This window comes from Loxodonta africana, chromosome 26 (genome assembly GCF_030014295.1).
Source record: "Loxodonta africana isolate mLoxAfr1 chromosome 26, mLoxAfr1.hap2, whole genome shotgun sequence".
In the NCBI taxonomy this organism is placed as follows: domain Eukaryota; kingdom Metazoa; phylum Chordata; class Mammalia; order Proboscidea; family Elephantidae; genus Loxodonta; species Loxodonta africana.
In genome coordinates, this window is record NC_087367.1 from 41,181,601 (window position 1) to 41,199,438 (window position 17,838).

At 39.2% G+C, this 17,838-nt stretch overlaps 1 protein-coding gene across 3 annotated transcripts in view; it reads right to left on the reverse strand.

Annotated features, from left to right (window-relative positions):
- IL20RB (interleukin 20 receptor subunit beta) overlaps positions 1-17,838 on the reverse strand; it is a 70,129-nt gene that overhangs the window by 33,859 nt on the left and 18,432 nt on the right. Inside the window, exons 1-2 of one of the 3 annotated variants that reach the window (XM_064277280.1) lie at positions 2,650-13,081; positions 884-1,010 (exon numbers count right to left, since the gene is read on the reverse strand). In XM_064277280.1, the coding sequence (XP_064133350.1) occupies positions 884-957 (74 nt within the window). In that variant the 5' untranslated portion in view covers positions 958-1,010; positions 2,650-13,081. Of the gene's footprint in view, positions 1-883; positions 13,082-17,838 lie in introns of those variants that run through there. The other 2 variants (XM_010599493.3, XM_064277279.1) reach the window with 2 other exon arrangements.

The following is a 17,838-nucleotide window of genomic DNA, read 5'->3' on the forward strand; positions in this document are numbered from 1 at the left end:
GCTTCTTGCTAGCACTGATCACTATCAGAAATTAATCTAGAGCAGTGGTGCCCAAAAGAATTTTCTATGGTGACAGAAATGTTCTATACCTGCTTTGTCCAATATGGTAGCCACTAGCCATATGTAGCTACTGAGCACTTGAAATGTGGCAAATGTGTCTGGGAACAAAACTATTTTATTTTAATTAATTTACATTAGTTAAAGTGACTGCCACACAAGACAATGCAGATCTCGTGTATTTATTTCTGTATCTGTTTGTGTTTGTCTCCTCCTTTAGATGTAAGCTCCCTGTATCCAGGAACCTTGTCTGCTGTACCTCTAAGCCCAGAAGAATGCCTACACACACAGATCCTCAGTTTGTATTTATCATTAATGAAATATACGGAGCATATTTTGTGTCCCTGTCACTCTCTAATAGCTTCAAGAGCCTAGAAACCTGGAGAAGAATCAAGCCCACCTGGCCTTGGGACCAGCTGACTTTAGGGTCACATGGTTTGTTTTGGCTCCTAGGTGCAAACACATAGGAAAATGGACTTCCCCCCACTACAAAAGTATCTGAGTTTCCAATGATGCCGCCATCTCAAGTGAGAGCCAAACTCATCTCTTAAGATTTTCTTTAGCATTGGACAGCTGACTCACTGTTGAAAAGAATCTCCATCAAAATGTGTTTATAAACATTTCTGTTCCCGGAGAGGTCATTGTCAAATCTAGGGAACAATTTCCTATGCCTCTTCAACTCTCCCAATGCCCATAGAGAGGGTGCACATCATTGGAGATATTCTATCCCTGGGTTCGCAAAGCCTCCCTGAGCCCAGGATGTGGGCTGTGCCTCCAGTAACCAACTGTTATCTAAGGGAGTGCAATTAAAAAAAATAAAACTTACCCCTGGTACTCAACAGAATAGTGTATTGTTTCTTCAGGCACAATCACAGGGCTCCATGTCAAGAGATGCTTCATGTTGGTTGAGTGTACAGAGAGGTCCTGAGGGGCAGGAAGAACAGCCACTCCATCTGTGATGGAGAGGCAGACAGGCTGACAGATGAGCTCAGATTGAGGGAATGTCACAACTTCAGATTAGTGTCTAATGAAAGGCTTCACATGTTTATGAACCAGCAATAGCCCTAGTTCCAACACACATGTGCTAAGCTAAATTTTGTTACCATCCTCATTGTAATTCTGACTTTGGTGTGATAAAGCAATGGCGTATTAACATTAATAATTTAAGAAAAAAAAAACAATAGCTGCTAATATTTATCGAGCACTTACCATGTTCTATCTAGACGATGGGCTAAATCGTTACACAATTACCTCATTTCATCCTTTTAACCATGCTGGGAGGTAAGGGCTATTATTCTCTCTGTTGCACTAATGAGGAAACTGAGGCACATTGTTTATGACTCTTATGTTAGATGACCTGCACCCAGGCCTTGACTCTGCCACTTACTATGTGACTTTAAGCAAGTTGCATAAACCTGAGCCTCCCACCCCACGCAGGCTCCTGCCAGCTTCTCATCATCTCTCTCTCCTTCTACTGCCATCCTCAGGTACTAAAACACATTTCCTTCATGTCTCCCAACAAGGCTGAATGGGGCATCAGCTTCCAGCTGGGAGGTGCAGGCTCAGGTCTGCTGTGGAGGGAGCACAGTCAAAAAGGGCACCAAGCCATTTCAGAGACTCCACCTGGGAAGACTGCAGGCCCCTGAGCCAACCCGGAGCACAGGCATCTGCCTCATAGGTGCACACATTGTGTCCAGAGCATGCACATAATAGGTCTACGGTTTGAACACAGAATGAAAGAGGCCTGTGAAGCCAAATCTACTCTCCCGAGGACTTTGGGTAGCCCTGGGGTCATCCTCCCAACCAGCCCCAGGGGGCAGTCTGGCCCCTCTCCATGGTTCTTCTCTTTCCTTGTTCACATGTTCCTCTTCTAATGCTCAACACCTGCCTCCCTTTGCTGTTACTGTCACAGCGATAACATCGACAGCACCCTGTGTTGTGGAGCTGGGGCCCTCGCCTAGGGCCTTTCATCTCCAAGTCTGTTTCCAAATTGGCACCTGCTGCTCATTATCAGGCCCTGCAACCTTGAGGGGATGAGGGACTGCTGGAGATACCTTTTCTGACTCCCCTGCCTCTTCTTCAATGTAGGACCTTGGTGACTACCTCCATTTTTCCTTCAGCATCTGTAAGCCTGCATATGAGGAAACACCTGGGGCACCCACAAGGGAGGCTTCCTGCCTTCCCCACCCCTAACCTCACAATTACCCAAAGGATGGAAAGGAAAAGGGCCAGCTGAAAGGGTGGCGTAGCATGGGAGGATGGGGTATGGGCCTCCCTGACATCCTTCCTCTAGTAAAGTATGCCAAACATTTCTCTCAAGCAGCTGTTTGGGAAGTGTGAAGCTATTAAAGCATGAGGGACCCTGGCTTCTGACCAGACACCAAGCCCAGTCAAGGCATGCAGAGCAACCAAAGAGCCCGGCCCTTTTTCTGATCCCACAGGCCTCGGCTGAGAGTCTTGAATCCTCTGTTTTTTTCTCTTCCAGCTCATTCCACACCTGGTTACAATCTCTCTACCCCTTTCCCTTTCAAGTCAGCTAAGGGAGCTGCTAAAGCCAAATTGCTAGTTCCTTCCTCTCCCGCTCCCTCCTACCTGCAAACACCAAAGATTCTCTCCACTATCACTCCTCCGGGTACCAAACTCGGTTTGCTTCCCCAGCTGCTCTCCTCCAGCCTTGAACTTGGCATCACGTCTCCCGAGTGGGGCCTGGAACACAGGACAATTTGCCTCCTTCCTTTCCATGAGTTATTTTTTATTTACTGAAACTTCCTTGGCCCCTAATTTCTTCAAGCTCTGTGGCATACTCTCTGCTCCCCCACTCTGCCACCTTCCCATCCCACTTCAGATATCTGATTCCTCCCTTGCAGGGCTGTGGTGAGGACCATCATAGCCATACATATAAAACAACAGGCACAAATCCTGTAAGAGAGACGTTGGTGCTATCCTACCTTTCCTCAAGCCACCCCAAATGGGTAACTGATCAGGGCCATTACCCACAGTCTGGTACTTTAAGGAGTTCCATGCTATGGGGGCTGGGCTGAGACTGGGGAGGTAGACAGGGCAGTATATGTCCCTCTTTTTTTTTTTTTAACTTTGAATTATAAAAATTTCAAGCATATTCAAAAGTAAACAGGCTAATATAAGAATCTTTATGTGCTCTGGCGGCAAAGTGGTTAAGAGCTTGGCTCTTAACCAAAAGATCAGCAGTTCAGATCCACCAGCCACTCCTTGGAAACCCTATGGGGTGGCTATGAGTCAGAATTGACTCCACGGCAACAGGTATATGTGCCCATAGGAACCCTGGTAGCACAATGGTTAAGAGCTCAGCTGCTAACCAAAATGTCGGCAGTCTGGACTTTTTAAGAATTTGAGTTTTGTCCTACAATTTTCTCCCATTCTATCAGGATCCATCTATTGTGGCCCTGGTCAGAATGGTAGGTAGCGGTAGCCAGGGCACCATCTAATTCTTCTGGTTTCAGGGTAGATGAGGCTGTGGTGGGCATAGGTTAATAGCTGTGTAAACTAGGTTTTTTTTTCTGAGACTTTTATTTCCTTCTTTCTCTGTTGCTCCTAATGAGTAGAGACCCTGGATTGTTTTGAAGAAAATCCCTGTCATGTTGTTGGTGCCCTCAAATCGGTTCTAATGCATAGTGACCCTATGTACCACAGAACGAAATGCTGCCCAGTCCTGCACCATTCTTACAATCATTGTTATGTTTGAGCCCATTTTTGTAGCCGCTGTGTCAATCCATCTCGCTGAGGGTCTTACTTTTTTCTGCTGACCTTGTACTTTACCAAGCATAATGTCCTTCTCCAGGGACTAATCCCTTCTGACAACATGTCCAAAGTACGTAAGACACAGTCTTGCCATCCTTGCTTCTAAGGAGCACGGTGGTTGTACTTCTCCTAAGACAGATCTGTTGGTTCTTTTGGCAGTCCGTGGTATATTCAATATTCTTCACCAACACAATTCAAAGGCATCAATTCTTCTTCAATCTTCCTTATTGATTGTCCAGGTTTCACATGCATATGCTGCTATTGAAAATATCATGGCTTGGGTCAGGTGTACCTTAGATTTCAAGGTGATGTCTTTGCTTTTGAACACTTTCAAGAGGTCCTTTGCAGCAGATTTGCCCAATGCAATGAGTCTTTTGATTTCTTGACTGCTGCTTCCATGGGTGTTGATTGTGAATCCAAATAAAATGAAATCCTTGACAACTTCAATCTTTTCTTCATTTATCATGATGTGGCTTATTGGCCCAGTTGTAATGATTTTTGTTTTCTTTATGTTGAGGTGTAATCCAATCTTTTCTTCATTTATCATCATGTGGCTTATTGGCCCAGTTGTAACAATTTTTGTTTTCTTTATGTTGAGGTGTAATCCATAATACAGGCTGTGGTCTTTGATCTTCATCACTAAGTGCTTCAAGTCCTCTTCACTTTCAGCAAGCAAGCATAAAGTAAGTTGATAATGAGTCTTCCTCCAATCCTGATTCCCTGTTCTTCTTCTAGAGTCCAACATTTCGGATTGTTTGCTCAGCACACAGATGAACAGATATGGTGAAAGGATAAAACCCTGATGCACACCTCTCCTGACTTTAAACCACTCAGTATCCCCTTGTTCCTTTGAACAACTGCCTCTTGGTCTATGTACAGGTTCTTCATGAGCACAATTAAGTGTTCTGGAGTTCCCATCCTTCACAGTGTTATGCATAATTTGTTATGATCCACACAGTCAAATGCCTTTGCATAGTCGGTAAAACACAGGTAAACATCTTTCTGGTATTCTCTGCTTTCAACCAGGATCCATCTGACATCAAATCTATCCCTGGTTCCACGTCCTCTTCTGAATCTGGCCTGAATTTCTGGCAGTTCCCTGTCTGTATACTGCTGCAGCCGCTTTTGAATGATCTTCAGCAAAATTTTACTTGCTTGTGATATTAATGGTATTGTTCGATAATTTCCACATTTATTTGGATCACCTTTCTTGGCAACAGACATAAACATGGATCTCTTCCAGTCAGTTGGCCAGGTAGCTGTCTTCCAAATTTCTTGGCATAGATGAGTGAGCACTTTCAGCACTGCATCCATTTGCTGAAACATCTCAACTGATATTCCGTCAATTCCTGGAGCCTTGTTTTTCAGTGGTGCCTTCAGTGCAGCTTGGACTTCTTCCTTCAGTACCATCGGTTCCTGATCATATGCTTCCTCTTGAAATGGTATAATGACTCTGTGTATTCCTTCCACCTTCACTGTTGCAACTCAAGGCTTGCATTTTTTCTTCAGTTCTTTCAGGTTGAGAGATGTTGAGCACGTTCTTCTCTTTGGGTTTTCTATCTCCAACTCTTTGCACATGTCATAATAATACCCTACTTTGTCTTCTCGAGCTGCCCTTTGAAATCTTCTCTTCAGTTCTTTTACTTCATCATTTCTTCCCTTTGCTTTAGCTGCTCAATGTTCAAGAGCAAGTTTCAGAGTCTCCTCTGACATCCATCCTGGCCTTTTCTTTCTTTCCTGTCTTTTCAATGACCTCTTGCTTTCTTCATGTATGATGTCCTTGATGTCATTCCACAACTCATCTGGTCTTTAGTCATTAGTGTTCAACGCATCAACTCTATTCTTGAGATGGTCTCTAAATTCAGGTGACAGATACTCAAAGTTGTACTTTGGCTCTTGTGGGCTTGCTCTGATTTCCCTCAGTTTCAACTTGAACTTGCATATGAGCAATTGACGGTCTGTTGCACAGTCGGACCCTGGCATTGTTCTGACTGATGATATCGAGTTTTTCCATCGTCTCTTTCCATAGATGTAGTCAATTTGATTCCTGTGTGTTCCATCTGGCGAGGTCCATGTGTATAGTTGCCATTTATGTTGGTGAAAACAGGTATTTGCAATGAAGAAGTCATTGGTCTTGCAAAAGTCAATCGTGATCCCTGGCATCATTTTTATCACTAAGGCCGTATTTTCCAACTACTTGTCCTTCTTCTTTTTTTCCAACTTTCACATTCCAATCACCAGTAATTATCAATGCATCCTGATTGCATGTTCTATCAATTTCAGACTACAAAAGGTGGTAAAAATCTTCAGTTTCTTCATCTTTGGCCTTAGTGGTTGGTGCATAAATTTGAATAATAGTTGTATTAACTGGTTTTACTTGTAGGCATATGGATATTGTCCTATCACTGACAGCTTTGTACTTCAGGATAGATCTTGAAATGTTCTTTTTGACGATGAATGCAATATCGTTCCTTTTCAAGTTGTCATTCCTAGCATAGCAGACTATATGATTGTCCAATTCAAAATGGCCAATACCAGTCCATTTCAGCTCAGTAATGCCTAGGATATTGATGTTTATGAGTCCCATTTCATTTTTGACTATTTCCAGTTTTCCTAGATTCATACTTTGTACATACCAGGTTCCGATTATTAATGGATGTTTGCAGCTGTTTCTTCTCATTTTGAGTCCTGCCACATCAGCAAATGAAGGTCTTGAAAGCTTAACCCCACCCACATCATTAAGGTCAACTCTACTTGAGGAGGCAGTTCTTCCCCAGTCATCTTTTGAGTGCCTTCTAACCTGGGGAGCTCATCTTCTGGCACTATATCAGACAATGTCACACTACTTTTTATAAGGTTTTCATTGGCTAATTCTTTTCAGAAGTAGATCGCCAGATCATTCTTCCTAGTCTTAGTCTGGAAGCTCAGCTGAAACCTGTCCTCCTTGGGTGACCCTGCTGGTATCTGAATACCAGTGGCGTAGCTCCCAGCATCACAGCAACACATAAGCCTCCACAGTATGAGAAACTGACAGACACATGGGGGGACATATTATTAGACTTTTCAAAATAGAACCATAGCCATAAAACACATCTCAACAAATTTAGAATAGAAATCATATAGAGTATGTTCTTTGGCCATAATGGAATAAAACTAGAAATCAATAACAAAGACAATAGGAAAATCTCTAAATACATAAAAATTAAACACTACACATCTAAATAACCCATGGGTCAAAGAGGGTACCTCAAAGAAAATTTTAAAAAATACGTCAAGCTGAATGAAAATGAAAACATAACATGTCAAAAAACTATCTAAAGCAGTGCTGAAAGGGATATTTAAGGTACTAAATATCAACATTAGAAATGAGGAAAGGTCTCAAATCAGCAATCTAAGTTCATACCTCAAGAACCTAATAAAAGAAGAGCAAAATAAACCCAAACCAAACAGAAAGAATAAATCAGTGAAATAGGAAAACAATATAGAAAATTAATGAAACAAAGAACTAGTTCTTCAAAATAAAACTGATAAGCCTCTAGCAAGACTGACAAAAACAAAAAGAGAGAAGAAACAAATCAGTATCAGGAAGGAAATAGGGAATATCATCATAAATCCTTCAGCCATTAAAAAGATATAAAGAAAATCTAAGAATAACTTTATACTCATAAGCTGAATAACTTAGAAGAAGGGATCAATTCTTCAAAAACCACAAACTACCAAAATTCACCCATGATGAAATAGATAATCTGAATAGTCCTATAACCATTAAAGAAACTGAAAAGCTACCAAAAACAAATCTTCAGGCCAAGATGTTTTCATTGGTAAAATTTGGTTTCACCTTGTAGAATTCGGAGAATTCTACCAAACATTTAAAAAAGAATTAACACCAATTCACAATATCTTCCAGGAAGTGGAAGAGAGGGGAACACTTTTGAACTTATTTTATCACGTCATTATAAAATATAAAATAAAACTACAGACCGTTATCTCTCATTAACTTAGACACAAAAATCTTCAAAATATTAGCAAACCGGATCCAACAATGCATAAAAGGACTTATACACCATGACTGTCATGGACTGAATTATGTCTCCCCAAAAATGTGTGTATCAGTTTGGCTGGGCCATGATTCCCAGTATTGTGTGGTTGTCCTCCATTTTGTGATTGTAATTTTATGTTATAGAGGATTAGGGTGGAATTGTAATACCTTTTTTTTTTTTTTACCCAGGTCACCTTCCTGATCCAATGTAAAGGGAGTTTCCCTGGGGTGTGGCCTGCACCATCTTTTACCTCTCAAGAGATAAAAAGGAAAATGAAGCAAGCAGAGAGGTGGAGACCTCATACCACCAAGAAAGCAGCACCAGGAGCAGAGCACGTCCTTTGGACCTGAGATTCCTGCGCTGAGATGCTCCTAAACTAAGGGAAGACTGATGACAAGGACCTTTCTCCAGAGTCAACAGAGAGAGAAAGCCTTCCCCTGGATTCAGACTTCTAGCCTAATGGACTGTGAGAGAATAATCTCTTTGTTAAAGCCATCCACTTGCAGTATTTCTGTTATAGCAGCACTAGATGACTAAGACAATGACCAAGTGAGATTTATTCCAGGTATGCAAAGCTGGTTCAACTTTTGAAAATCAATTAATATAACCCACCATATAAGCGAGTTAAAGAAAAAAATCATATGTTCAAATCAATTGACATGGAAAAAAATCATTTTACACAATCGACTCGGCAACAGGTTTTTTTTTTTTTTAAATCATTTTATGATTTAAAAAAACCCTCTGAGAAAGTTAAGAATAGAGGAGAATTACCTCAACTTGAGAAAACAAAACACATCTACAAAAATCCTATAGCTATCATCATACTTGATGGTGAAAAACTGAATGTTTTCCCTTTAAGATTGGGAATAAGGCAAGGATGTCCACTCTTACCATTCTTATTTCAACATAGTACTTGAAGTTCTAGTCAGTGCAGTAAGGCAAGAAAAAGAAGTAAAAAGGCACATAGATTGGGAAGGAAAAAATAAAACTGTCCCTATTTGCAGATGACATGTCTACAAACCACGGCACCAAGAAATCTACAAAAAACTCCTGGAAATGATTAAATGGGTTCAGCAAGATCACAGGACACAGGATAAATATAAAAAATTAATTGTATATCTATAAACTAGTAATAAACACATGTACACAAATCTAAAATACAATACCATTAACAATTACTGAAAAGAATAAAATACTTAAGTGTAAATCTAACAAAACATATACAGAACTTGTGTATTGACAACTACACAGTGCTGGTGAAAGAAATCAAATATCTAAATAAATAGGCATACTGTGTTCATGGATTGGAAGACTCAACACAGCAAAGATGTAAATTGTCCCCAAATTGATACAAAGGTTTAATGCAATTCCTTTCAAGATCCCAGCAAGGTTTTTTGTAGATATAGATAAGCTTTTTCTGAAATACATATGAAAAGATAAATAAACTAGAATAGCTAAAACAATTTTGAAAAAGAAGACTAACGTGGATGGAATCAGTCTTCTAAATTCCAAGACTGACATAATCAAGACTGTAGTATTGGCAAAGTGATACACACAGAGATCAATGCAACATAACAGAGATCACAGAAATATACTACATGAACATGGTCAGCTGATTTTTATGCTAAAGTCAGTTCAGTGGAGGAAGGGTAGGTTTTTCAACAAATAATACTGGAGCAATTGGATATTAGTAGGCAAAAACAAACAAAAATGACCCTCAACCTAAACTCACACCGTATGCAAGCATTAACTCAAAATGGATCATAGACTTGATGTGGAATTAAAAAATATAAAACTTTAAGAAGGAAATATAGGGTGAAAATTTTCAGAGCTAGGCAGAGTTCTTAGAGTTAACATCAAAAGCAAGATTCATAAAAGGAAATATTGATAACCTGGACTTCATCAAAATTAGAAATTTTTGCTCTCTGAAAGACCCTATTAAGAGGATGAGAAGGTAAGCTACAGACTGGGAGAAAATGTTTGCACACCACGTTATCTGACAAAGGATTTGCATCTAAGATAAAAGTACTCTCCAAGCTCAACAGTAAAAAAGTGTAGAATCCAATTAGAAAATGCGCAAGACATAAAGAGACATTTCAGTGAAGAGGATACACAGATGGCAAATGAGCACATGAAAACATGTTCAATATCTTTAGCTATTAGGAAAATGCAAAATTAAAACCAAAATGAGATGTCACTATACACTTAACAGAATGCCTTAAATAAGAGTGACAACACCAAATGTTGGCGAGGATGCAAAGAAATGGAATTACTCCATACATTGTTAATGGGGGTATAAAATGGTATAGCCACTCTGGAAAACAGTTTGGCAGTTTCTCGTAAAATTAAACACACATTTTCCATACAATCCAGCAATTGCACTTTTGGGCTTTTATCCCAAAGAAATGAAAACTTATATCACACAAAATCTGCCCACGAATGTTCATAGCAGCTTTATTTATAATACCCAAACTGGAATCAGCTCGGATGTTCTTCAACAGGTGAATGGTTAAACAAAATCCATGCTGTGGAATACTATTACTCAGCAATAAAAATGGAGCGGCTTGCATGAATCTCCAAGAAATTATGCTGAGTAACAAAAGTTAATTAGCACTTGTGTGACCCTCATCTCCTACTATAGAGAAGTTTCAAATCTAACTCCATTATGACTTAATCCCAAAAGGCTACATACCGTATGATTACGTTATACAACATTTTTTGAATGTGGTTGCCAGGGATTAGCAATGGGAGTGGGGTTGGGAAGCAGCAGGGAGATGTATGTGGTTATAAAAAGACAACAGGAGGGATAGTTGTACTGATGGATTTGTTTAGTATCTTAACTGTAGTAGATACATGAACACACACACAAACACATATGAATACAAGTAAAATTGGGGAAATTTAAGATGGATATATTATATTAATGATGTCAATATCCTGGTTTTGATATTATACTATTCTCAATACCACTTTTGGGGAAAATTGGGCAAAGTGTACAAGGGCTCTATTATTTCTTACAAACCACATGTGAATCTACAATTATCTCAATGAAAAGTTCAATTAAAATAATACAACCATATGTCATCACACCTAAAAAAACACTAATTTTGAATATTTGGATAGCAAGATGTATTTTAAAATATGATGGCATAAAACCAAACACAATGAAATACACCTCAGAAAAATGTAAAGCTTTACAATTAGATCCAGTCAATTGTGCAGATTAAGGGGGAACTGGCTCAGCAGCAGATCACAGGCCACAACTGAGGTCTTGGGACATGACGATCAGAGCAGACTAACCACTCACTAAGGCTTTAAGCCACACACTCTGAGACTGAGTTACTGGGTACATCTTTCTTCATGAGGGGGCACACAGGCAGGAAAACAGCAAAGGATGTTCCGTCATTTGGTTGGCTACAACATGTTAATGCAATAATTAGCACTTGTGTGACCCTCATCTCCTACTGTAGAGAAGTTTCAAATCTAACTCCATTATAAGCAAAATATTTAGTTTCACATCTGTATTGAAATGAAATGTGCTTCTTTCTGAGCTACAGGCAACACCTCTGATGTTTTAATGCTATTCGTCCAGTATGTCCCAAATTTCATCTTTGCTTTGCTTATGTTTATGTAGCACACATGCTTTCAGTGTGAGACGGATAAACAACAATGACCATAAACTACTAGCGTAACACAGAAAGTGTCATGGCATTGTAAGATTGGTGGAGGGGGGCATTTTATGCCAGGATGCCAAATAGGAAATGACTCTTCAAGATAGAAAATGTATTTTCAGCTCAGATTACAGGCTGAAAGTGATTCTATCCACCCACAAAGGGTTTTTAAAAACCCTTCAGTTGTTAGAGCAGGCTGATTGTGGCCCTGAGAACACAAAGAGAAAGAACACCTTTGTTATCCACGCAGCATTCTCATTAACAAGAAATGTCATCAATCAGCCAGGAGCAAGGTGTATTGAAGTCAAATATCTGAAGAAACCGATTAATAAATACTCTACCTGAGGGTAAATGAAGGAACCCTGGTAGCACAGTGGTTAAAGGGCTCAGCTGCTAACTGAAAGTTTGGCAGTTCAAACCCACCAGTCATTCCGAGGAAGAACAATTTACAACTTCTATAACAATTTACAGCCATCCTTGGCAAGGTCAAGGAAGCGCCATAGACACATCCAAACCCCCTGAGGGAACTAAATGCTGGGCTGAGGGCTTTGGGGACCAGAGAACATCTAGCTCTATTGGCATAACACAGTTTATAAAGAAAATGTTCTACCTTCTACTTTGGTGGGAAAATATGCTGGCGTGGTGGTTAACCAAAAGGTTGGCAGTTTGAATCCACCCGGCGCTCCTTGGAAACTATGGAGCAGTTCTACTCTGTCATATAGGGTCACAATGAGTCGGAATCGACTCAACGACAGTAGGTTTGGTTTGGTTTTGGTTTCTGCTTTGGTAAGTAACATCTGGGGTCTTAAATGCTTGTGAGTGGCCATCTAAGATACTCCACAGGTTTCAGCCCACTGGAACAAGGATAATGAAGAAAACCAAACATACAAGGGAAACATTAGTCCAAAGGACTAATGGACCACAGCTACCACAGCCTCCACCAGACTGAGTCTAACACAAAGACGTGGTGCCCAGCTACCACCACTGACTGCTCAGGCAGGGATCAGAGTAGAGGGTCCTGGACAGAGCTGGAGAAAAACATAGAATGAAATTCTATCTCACAAAAAAGGCCAGACTTACTGGCCTAACAGAGTAGAAAAACCTGAGAGTATGGGCCCCAGACATTGCTTTTTTATTTTTTTTAATTTTTTTTTGATTGTGCTTTAAGTGAAAGTTTACAAACCAAGTCAGTCTCTCGTACAAAAATTTATATTCACCTTGCTATGTACTCCTAGTTGCAATTCCCCTGATGAGACAGCACATTCCTTCACTCTGTATTCCCCGTGTCCATTCAGCCAGCTTCTGTCCCCCTCTGCCTTCTCATCTCCCCTCCAGACAGGAGCTGCCCACATAGTCTCATGTGCCTACTTGAGCCAAGAAGCTCATGCCTCACCAGTATCATTTTCTATCTTATAGTCTAGTCCAATCTCTATCTGAAGAGTTGGTTTTGGGAATGGAACCAGCCTTGGGCTAACAGAAGGTCTGGGGACCATGACCTCCAGGGTCCTTCTACTCTCAGTTAGACCATTAAGTCTGGTCTTTTTACAAGAATTTGAGGTCTGCATCCCACTGCTCCCCTGCTCCCTCAGGGTTTCTCTGTTGTTTCCTGTCAGGGCAGCCATTGGGTTGTGGCCAGGCACCATCTAGTTCTTCTGAATTCAGGCTAATGTAGTCTCTGGTTTATGTGGCCCTTCTGCCTCTTGGGGTCATAATTACCTTGTGTCTTTGGTGTTCTTCATTCTCCTTTGCTACATATGGGCTGAGACCAATTGATGCATCTTAGACGGCCACTTGCTAGCGTTTAAGAACCCAGACACCACTCTCCAAAGTAGGAGGCAGAATGTTTTCTTAATAGATTTTATTATGCCAATTGATCTAGTTGTCCCCATGAACCATGGTGCCCAGGCCCCCATTCCTGCTACTCTGGCTTTCAAAGCATTTGATTTCTTCAGGAAATTTCTTAGCTTTTGGTTTAGTCCAGTTGTGATGACCTCTCCTGTATTGTGTTGTCTTTCCCTTCACCTAAAATAGTTTTGTCTACTATCTAATTAGTGACTACTCCCTCCTTTTCTCCTTCCCAACCCTCGTAACCATCAAAGAATATTTCCTTCTCTGTTTAAACTATTTCTTGAGTTCTTATAATAGTGGTCTCATACAATATTTGTCCTTTTGCAACTGACTAATTTGACTCAGCAAAATGCCTTCCACATTCCTCCACGTTATGAAAAGTTTCACGGATTCATTGTTGTTCTTTATCAATGCATAGTATTCCATTGTGTGAATATACCATAATTTATCTATTCATCCATTAATGGGCACCTTGATTGCTTACATCTTTTTATTACTGTAAGCAGTGCTGCAATGAACATGGGTGTGCATATATCTGTTCATGTAAAGGCTCTTACTTGTCTAGGATATATTCCAAGGAGTTGGATTACTGGATCGCATGGTACTTCTATTTCTAGCTTTTTAAGAAAGCACCAAATTGATTTCCAAAGTGGTTGTACCATTTTACATTCCCACTAGCAGTGTATAAGTGTTCATCTCTCCACAACCTCTCCACCATTTACTATTTGGTGTTTTTTGGGTTAATGCCAGCCTTGTTGGAGTGAGTTGGAATCTCACTGTAGTTTTGAATTGCATTTCTCTAATGGCTAATGATTGTGAACATTTCCTCATGTATCTCTTATCTGCCTGAATGTCTTCTTTGATGAAGTGTCTGTTCATACCCTTTGCCAATTTTTTAATTGGGTTATTTCTCTTTTTGTTGTTGACTTCTTGCAGTATCATGTAGATTTTAGAGATCAGACGCTGATCGGGAATGTCATAGCTAAAAATTTTTGTCAGTCTGTAGGTAATCTTTTTACTCTTTTGGTTAAGCCTTTGGATGAGCATAGATGTTTGATTTTTAGGAGCTCCCAGTTATCTAGTTTCTCTTCTGATGTTTGTGCATTGTTAGTACTGTTTTGTATACTGTTTATGCCATGTATTAGGGCTCCTATCATTGTCACTATTTTTTCTTCCATGATCTTTATTATCATTTTAGATTGTATATTTAGGTCTTTGATCCATTTTCAGTTAGTTTTTGTGCATGGTGTGAGGTATGGGTCTTGTTTCATTTTTTTTTTCAGGTGGATATCCAATTATGCCAGCACCATTTGTTAGAGAGACTGTCTTTTCCCCCATTTAATGGAGTTTGGGCCTTTGTCAAATATCAGCTGCTCATATGTGGATGGATTTATTTCTGGATTTTCAATTCTGTTCCATTGGTCTATGTAACTGTTGTACCAGTACCAGAATGTCTTGACTACTGTGGCAGTATAATATGTTCTAAAATCAGGTAGTGTGAGGCCTCCCAGTTTGTTCTTCTTTTTCAGTAATGCTTTACTTATTGGGGCCTCTTTCCCTTCCATGTGAAGTTGGTGATTTGTTTCTCCATCTCATTTAAAAATGCCCTTGGAATTTGGATTGGAATTCCATTGTAACCATAGATCGCTTTTGGTAGAACAGACATTTTTACAATGTTGAGTCTTCCCACCCATGAGCAAGGTATGTTTTGACACTTATGTAGGTTTCTTTTGGTTTCTTGCGGTAGCGTCTTTAGGTTTCTTTCTATAGGTCTTTTGCATCTGTGGTGAGATTTATTCCTAAGTATTTTATATTCTCGGGGGCTACCGTAAACATTATTGATTTGGTGATTTTGTCTTCATCGTTCTCTTTGTTGTTGTAGAGGAATCCAACTGATTTTAGTATGTTTATCTTGTACCCTAATACTTTGCTGAACTCTTCTATTAGTTTCAGTAGTTTTCCTGAGGATTCTTTAGGGTTTTCTGTGTATAAGATCATGTCATCTGCAAATAGAGATACTTTTACTTCTTCCTTACCAATCTGGATGACCTTTATTTCTTTATCTAGCCTAATAGCTCTGGCTAGGACCTCCAGCACAATGTTGAATAAGAGTGGTGAAAAAGGGCACCCTTGTCTGGTTCCCATTCTCAAGGGCAATGCTTTCAGACTCTCTCCATTTAGGGTGATGTTGGCTGTTGCCTTTCTATAAATGCCCTTTATTATTTTGAGGAATTTTCCTCCTATTCCTATTTTGCTGAGAGTTTTTTTTGTCATGAATGGTGTTGAACTTTGTAAAATCCTTTTGTGCATCCATTGATAAGATCATGTGGTTCTTTTGTTTTATTTATGTGATGGGTTACATTGATTGTTTTTCTAATGTTGACCCATCCCTGCACACCTGGTTGAATCCAGGTTGGTCATGGTGAATTTTTTTTTTTTATGTTGTTGAATTCTATTGGCTAGAATTTTGTTGAGAATTTTACATCTAAGTTTGTGAAGGATAATAATATAGGTCTGTAATTTTCTTTTTTTGTGGTGTCTTTTTTTTTTTTTTCACCTGGTTTTGGTATCAGGGTTATGCTGGCTTTGTAGAATGAGTTTGTGAGTATTCCATCCTTTTCTATGCTCTGAAATACCTTTAGTAGTAGTGGTGTTAACTCTTCTCTAAAAGTTTGGTAGAACTCTCCAGTGAAGCCATTCAGGCCAGGGCTTTTTTTGTTGTTGTTGGGAGTTTTTTAATTGCCTTTTCTATCTCTTCTTTTGGTTTGGGTTTATTTAGTTGTTCTACTCTGTTTGTGTTTAATTTAGGTAGGTAGTGTGTTCTTAGGAATTCATCTATTTCTTCTAGGTTTTCAAATTTGTTAGAGTATAATTTTTCTCAGTAATCTGATATGATTCTTTTAATTTCAGTTGGGTCTGTTGTAATATCACCCATCTCATTTCTTTTTCAGGTTATTTGCTTCCTCTCCTGTTTTTCTTTTGTCAGTTTGGCCAATGGTTTATCAATTTTGTTAATTTTTTCAAAGAACCAGCTTTTGGTCTTGTTAAATCTTTCAATTATTTTTCTGTTCTCTATGTCATTTAATTCTGCTCTAATTTTTATTATTTGCTTTCTTCTGGAGCATGAGGGATTCTTTTGTTGCTCTGTCTCTGTTCAAGTTGTAAGGATAATTCTTTGACTTCGACCCTTCCTTCTATTTGTATGTGTGCATTTATTGCTATAAATTTTCCTCTGAGCACTGCTTTCACTGTGTCCCAAAGGTTCTGATAGGAAGTGTTTTCATTCTCATTGGACACTATGAATTTCTTTATCCCATCCTTAATTTCTTCTACAACCCAGTCATTTTTGAGCAGGGTGTTTTTCAGTTTCCAAGTATTTGATTTCTTTTCCCTGATTTTTCTGTTATTGATTTCTACTTCTATGGCTTTGTGGTCAGAGAAGATGCTTTGTAATATTCCGATGTTTTGGATTCTGTTAGGCTTGCTTTATGATCTAATATGTGGTCTATTCTAGAGAATGTTCCATGTGCACTAAAAGGAAAGTATACTTGGCTGCTGTTGGGTGGAGTGTTCTGTATATGTCTACGAGGTCAAGTTGGTTGATCGTGGCATTTAGATCTTCCGTGTCTTTATTGAGCGTCTTTCTGGATGTCCTGTCCTTCACCGAAAGTGGTGTGCTGAAGTCTCCTACTATTATTGCGGAGCTCTCTATCTCATTTTTCAGTGCTGTTAGAGTTTGTTTTATGTATCTTGAAGCCCTGTCATTGGGTGCGTAAATATTTAGAATGGTTATATCCTTCTGGTATTTTGTCCCTTTAATCATTTTATAGTGTCTTTCCTTATTCTTTGTGTTGGATATAACTTTAAAGTCTATCTTGGCAGAAATTAATATTGCTACTCCTCCTCTTTTTTGAGTGTTGTTTGCTTGACATATTTTTTCCCCCATTCTTTGACTTTTTGTTTGTTTGTGTCTGTAAGTCTAAGGTATGTCTCTTGGAGGCAGCATATAGATGGATCGTGTTTTTTTTTAATCCATTCTGCCACTCTCTGTCTCTTTATTGGTGCATTTAGTCCATTTACATTCAGCGTAATTATGGATAAGTATGTGTTTAATGCTGTCATTTTGTTGTCTTTTTTTGTGTTGTTGACAGTTTCTTTTTTCCACTTAATTTTTTGTGCTGACTAGTTTATCTTTATGTATTGTCTTTTCCTCTTAGCTGTTGTTGATTTTATTTTTGCTCAGTCTTTATGTTTTTCTTGTATTTTATTTTGATGTGTAGGATTGTTAGTCTTTGTGCTTACCTTAATATTTACCCCTATTTTTCTGAGTTTATACCTTACTTTTATTTCTTTATGTCACTTTGACTTCATCTCTGTATGAAAGATATATGACATTTAAAAAAAAAACAAAAACTTTTTTTAGTCCCTTTTTATTGATTTGATGT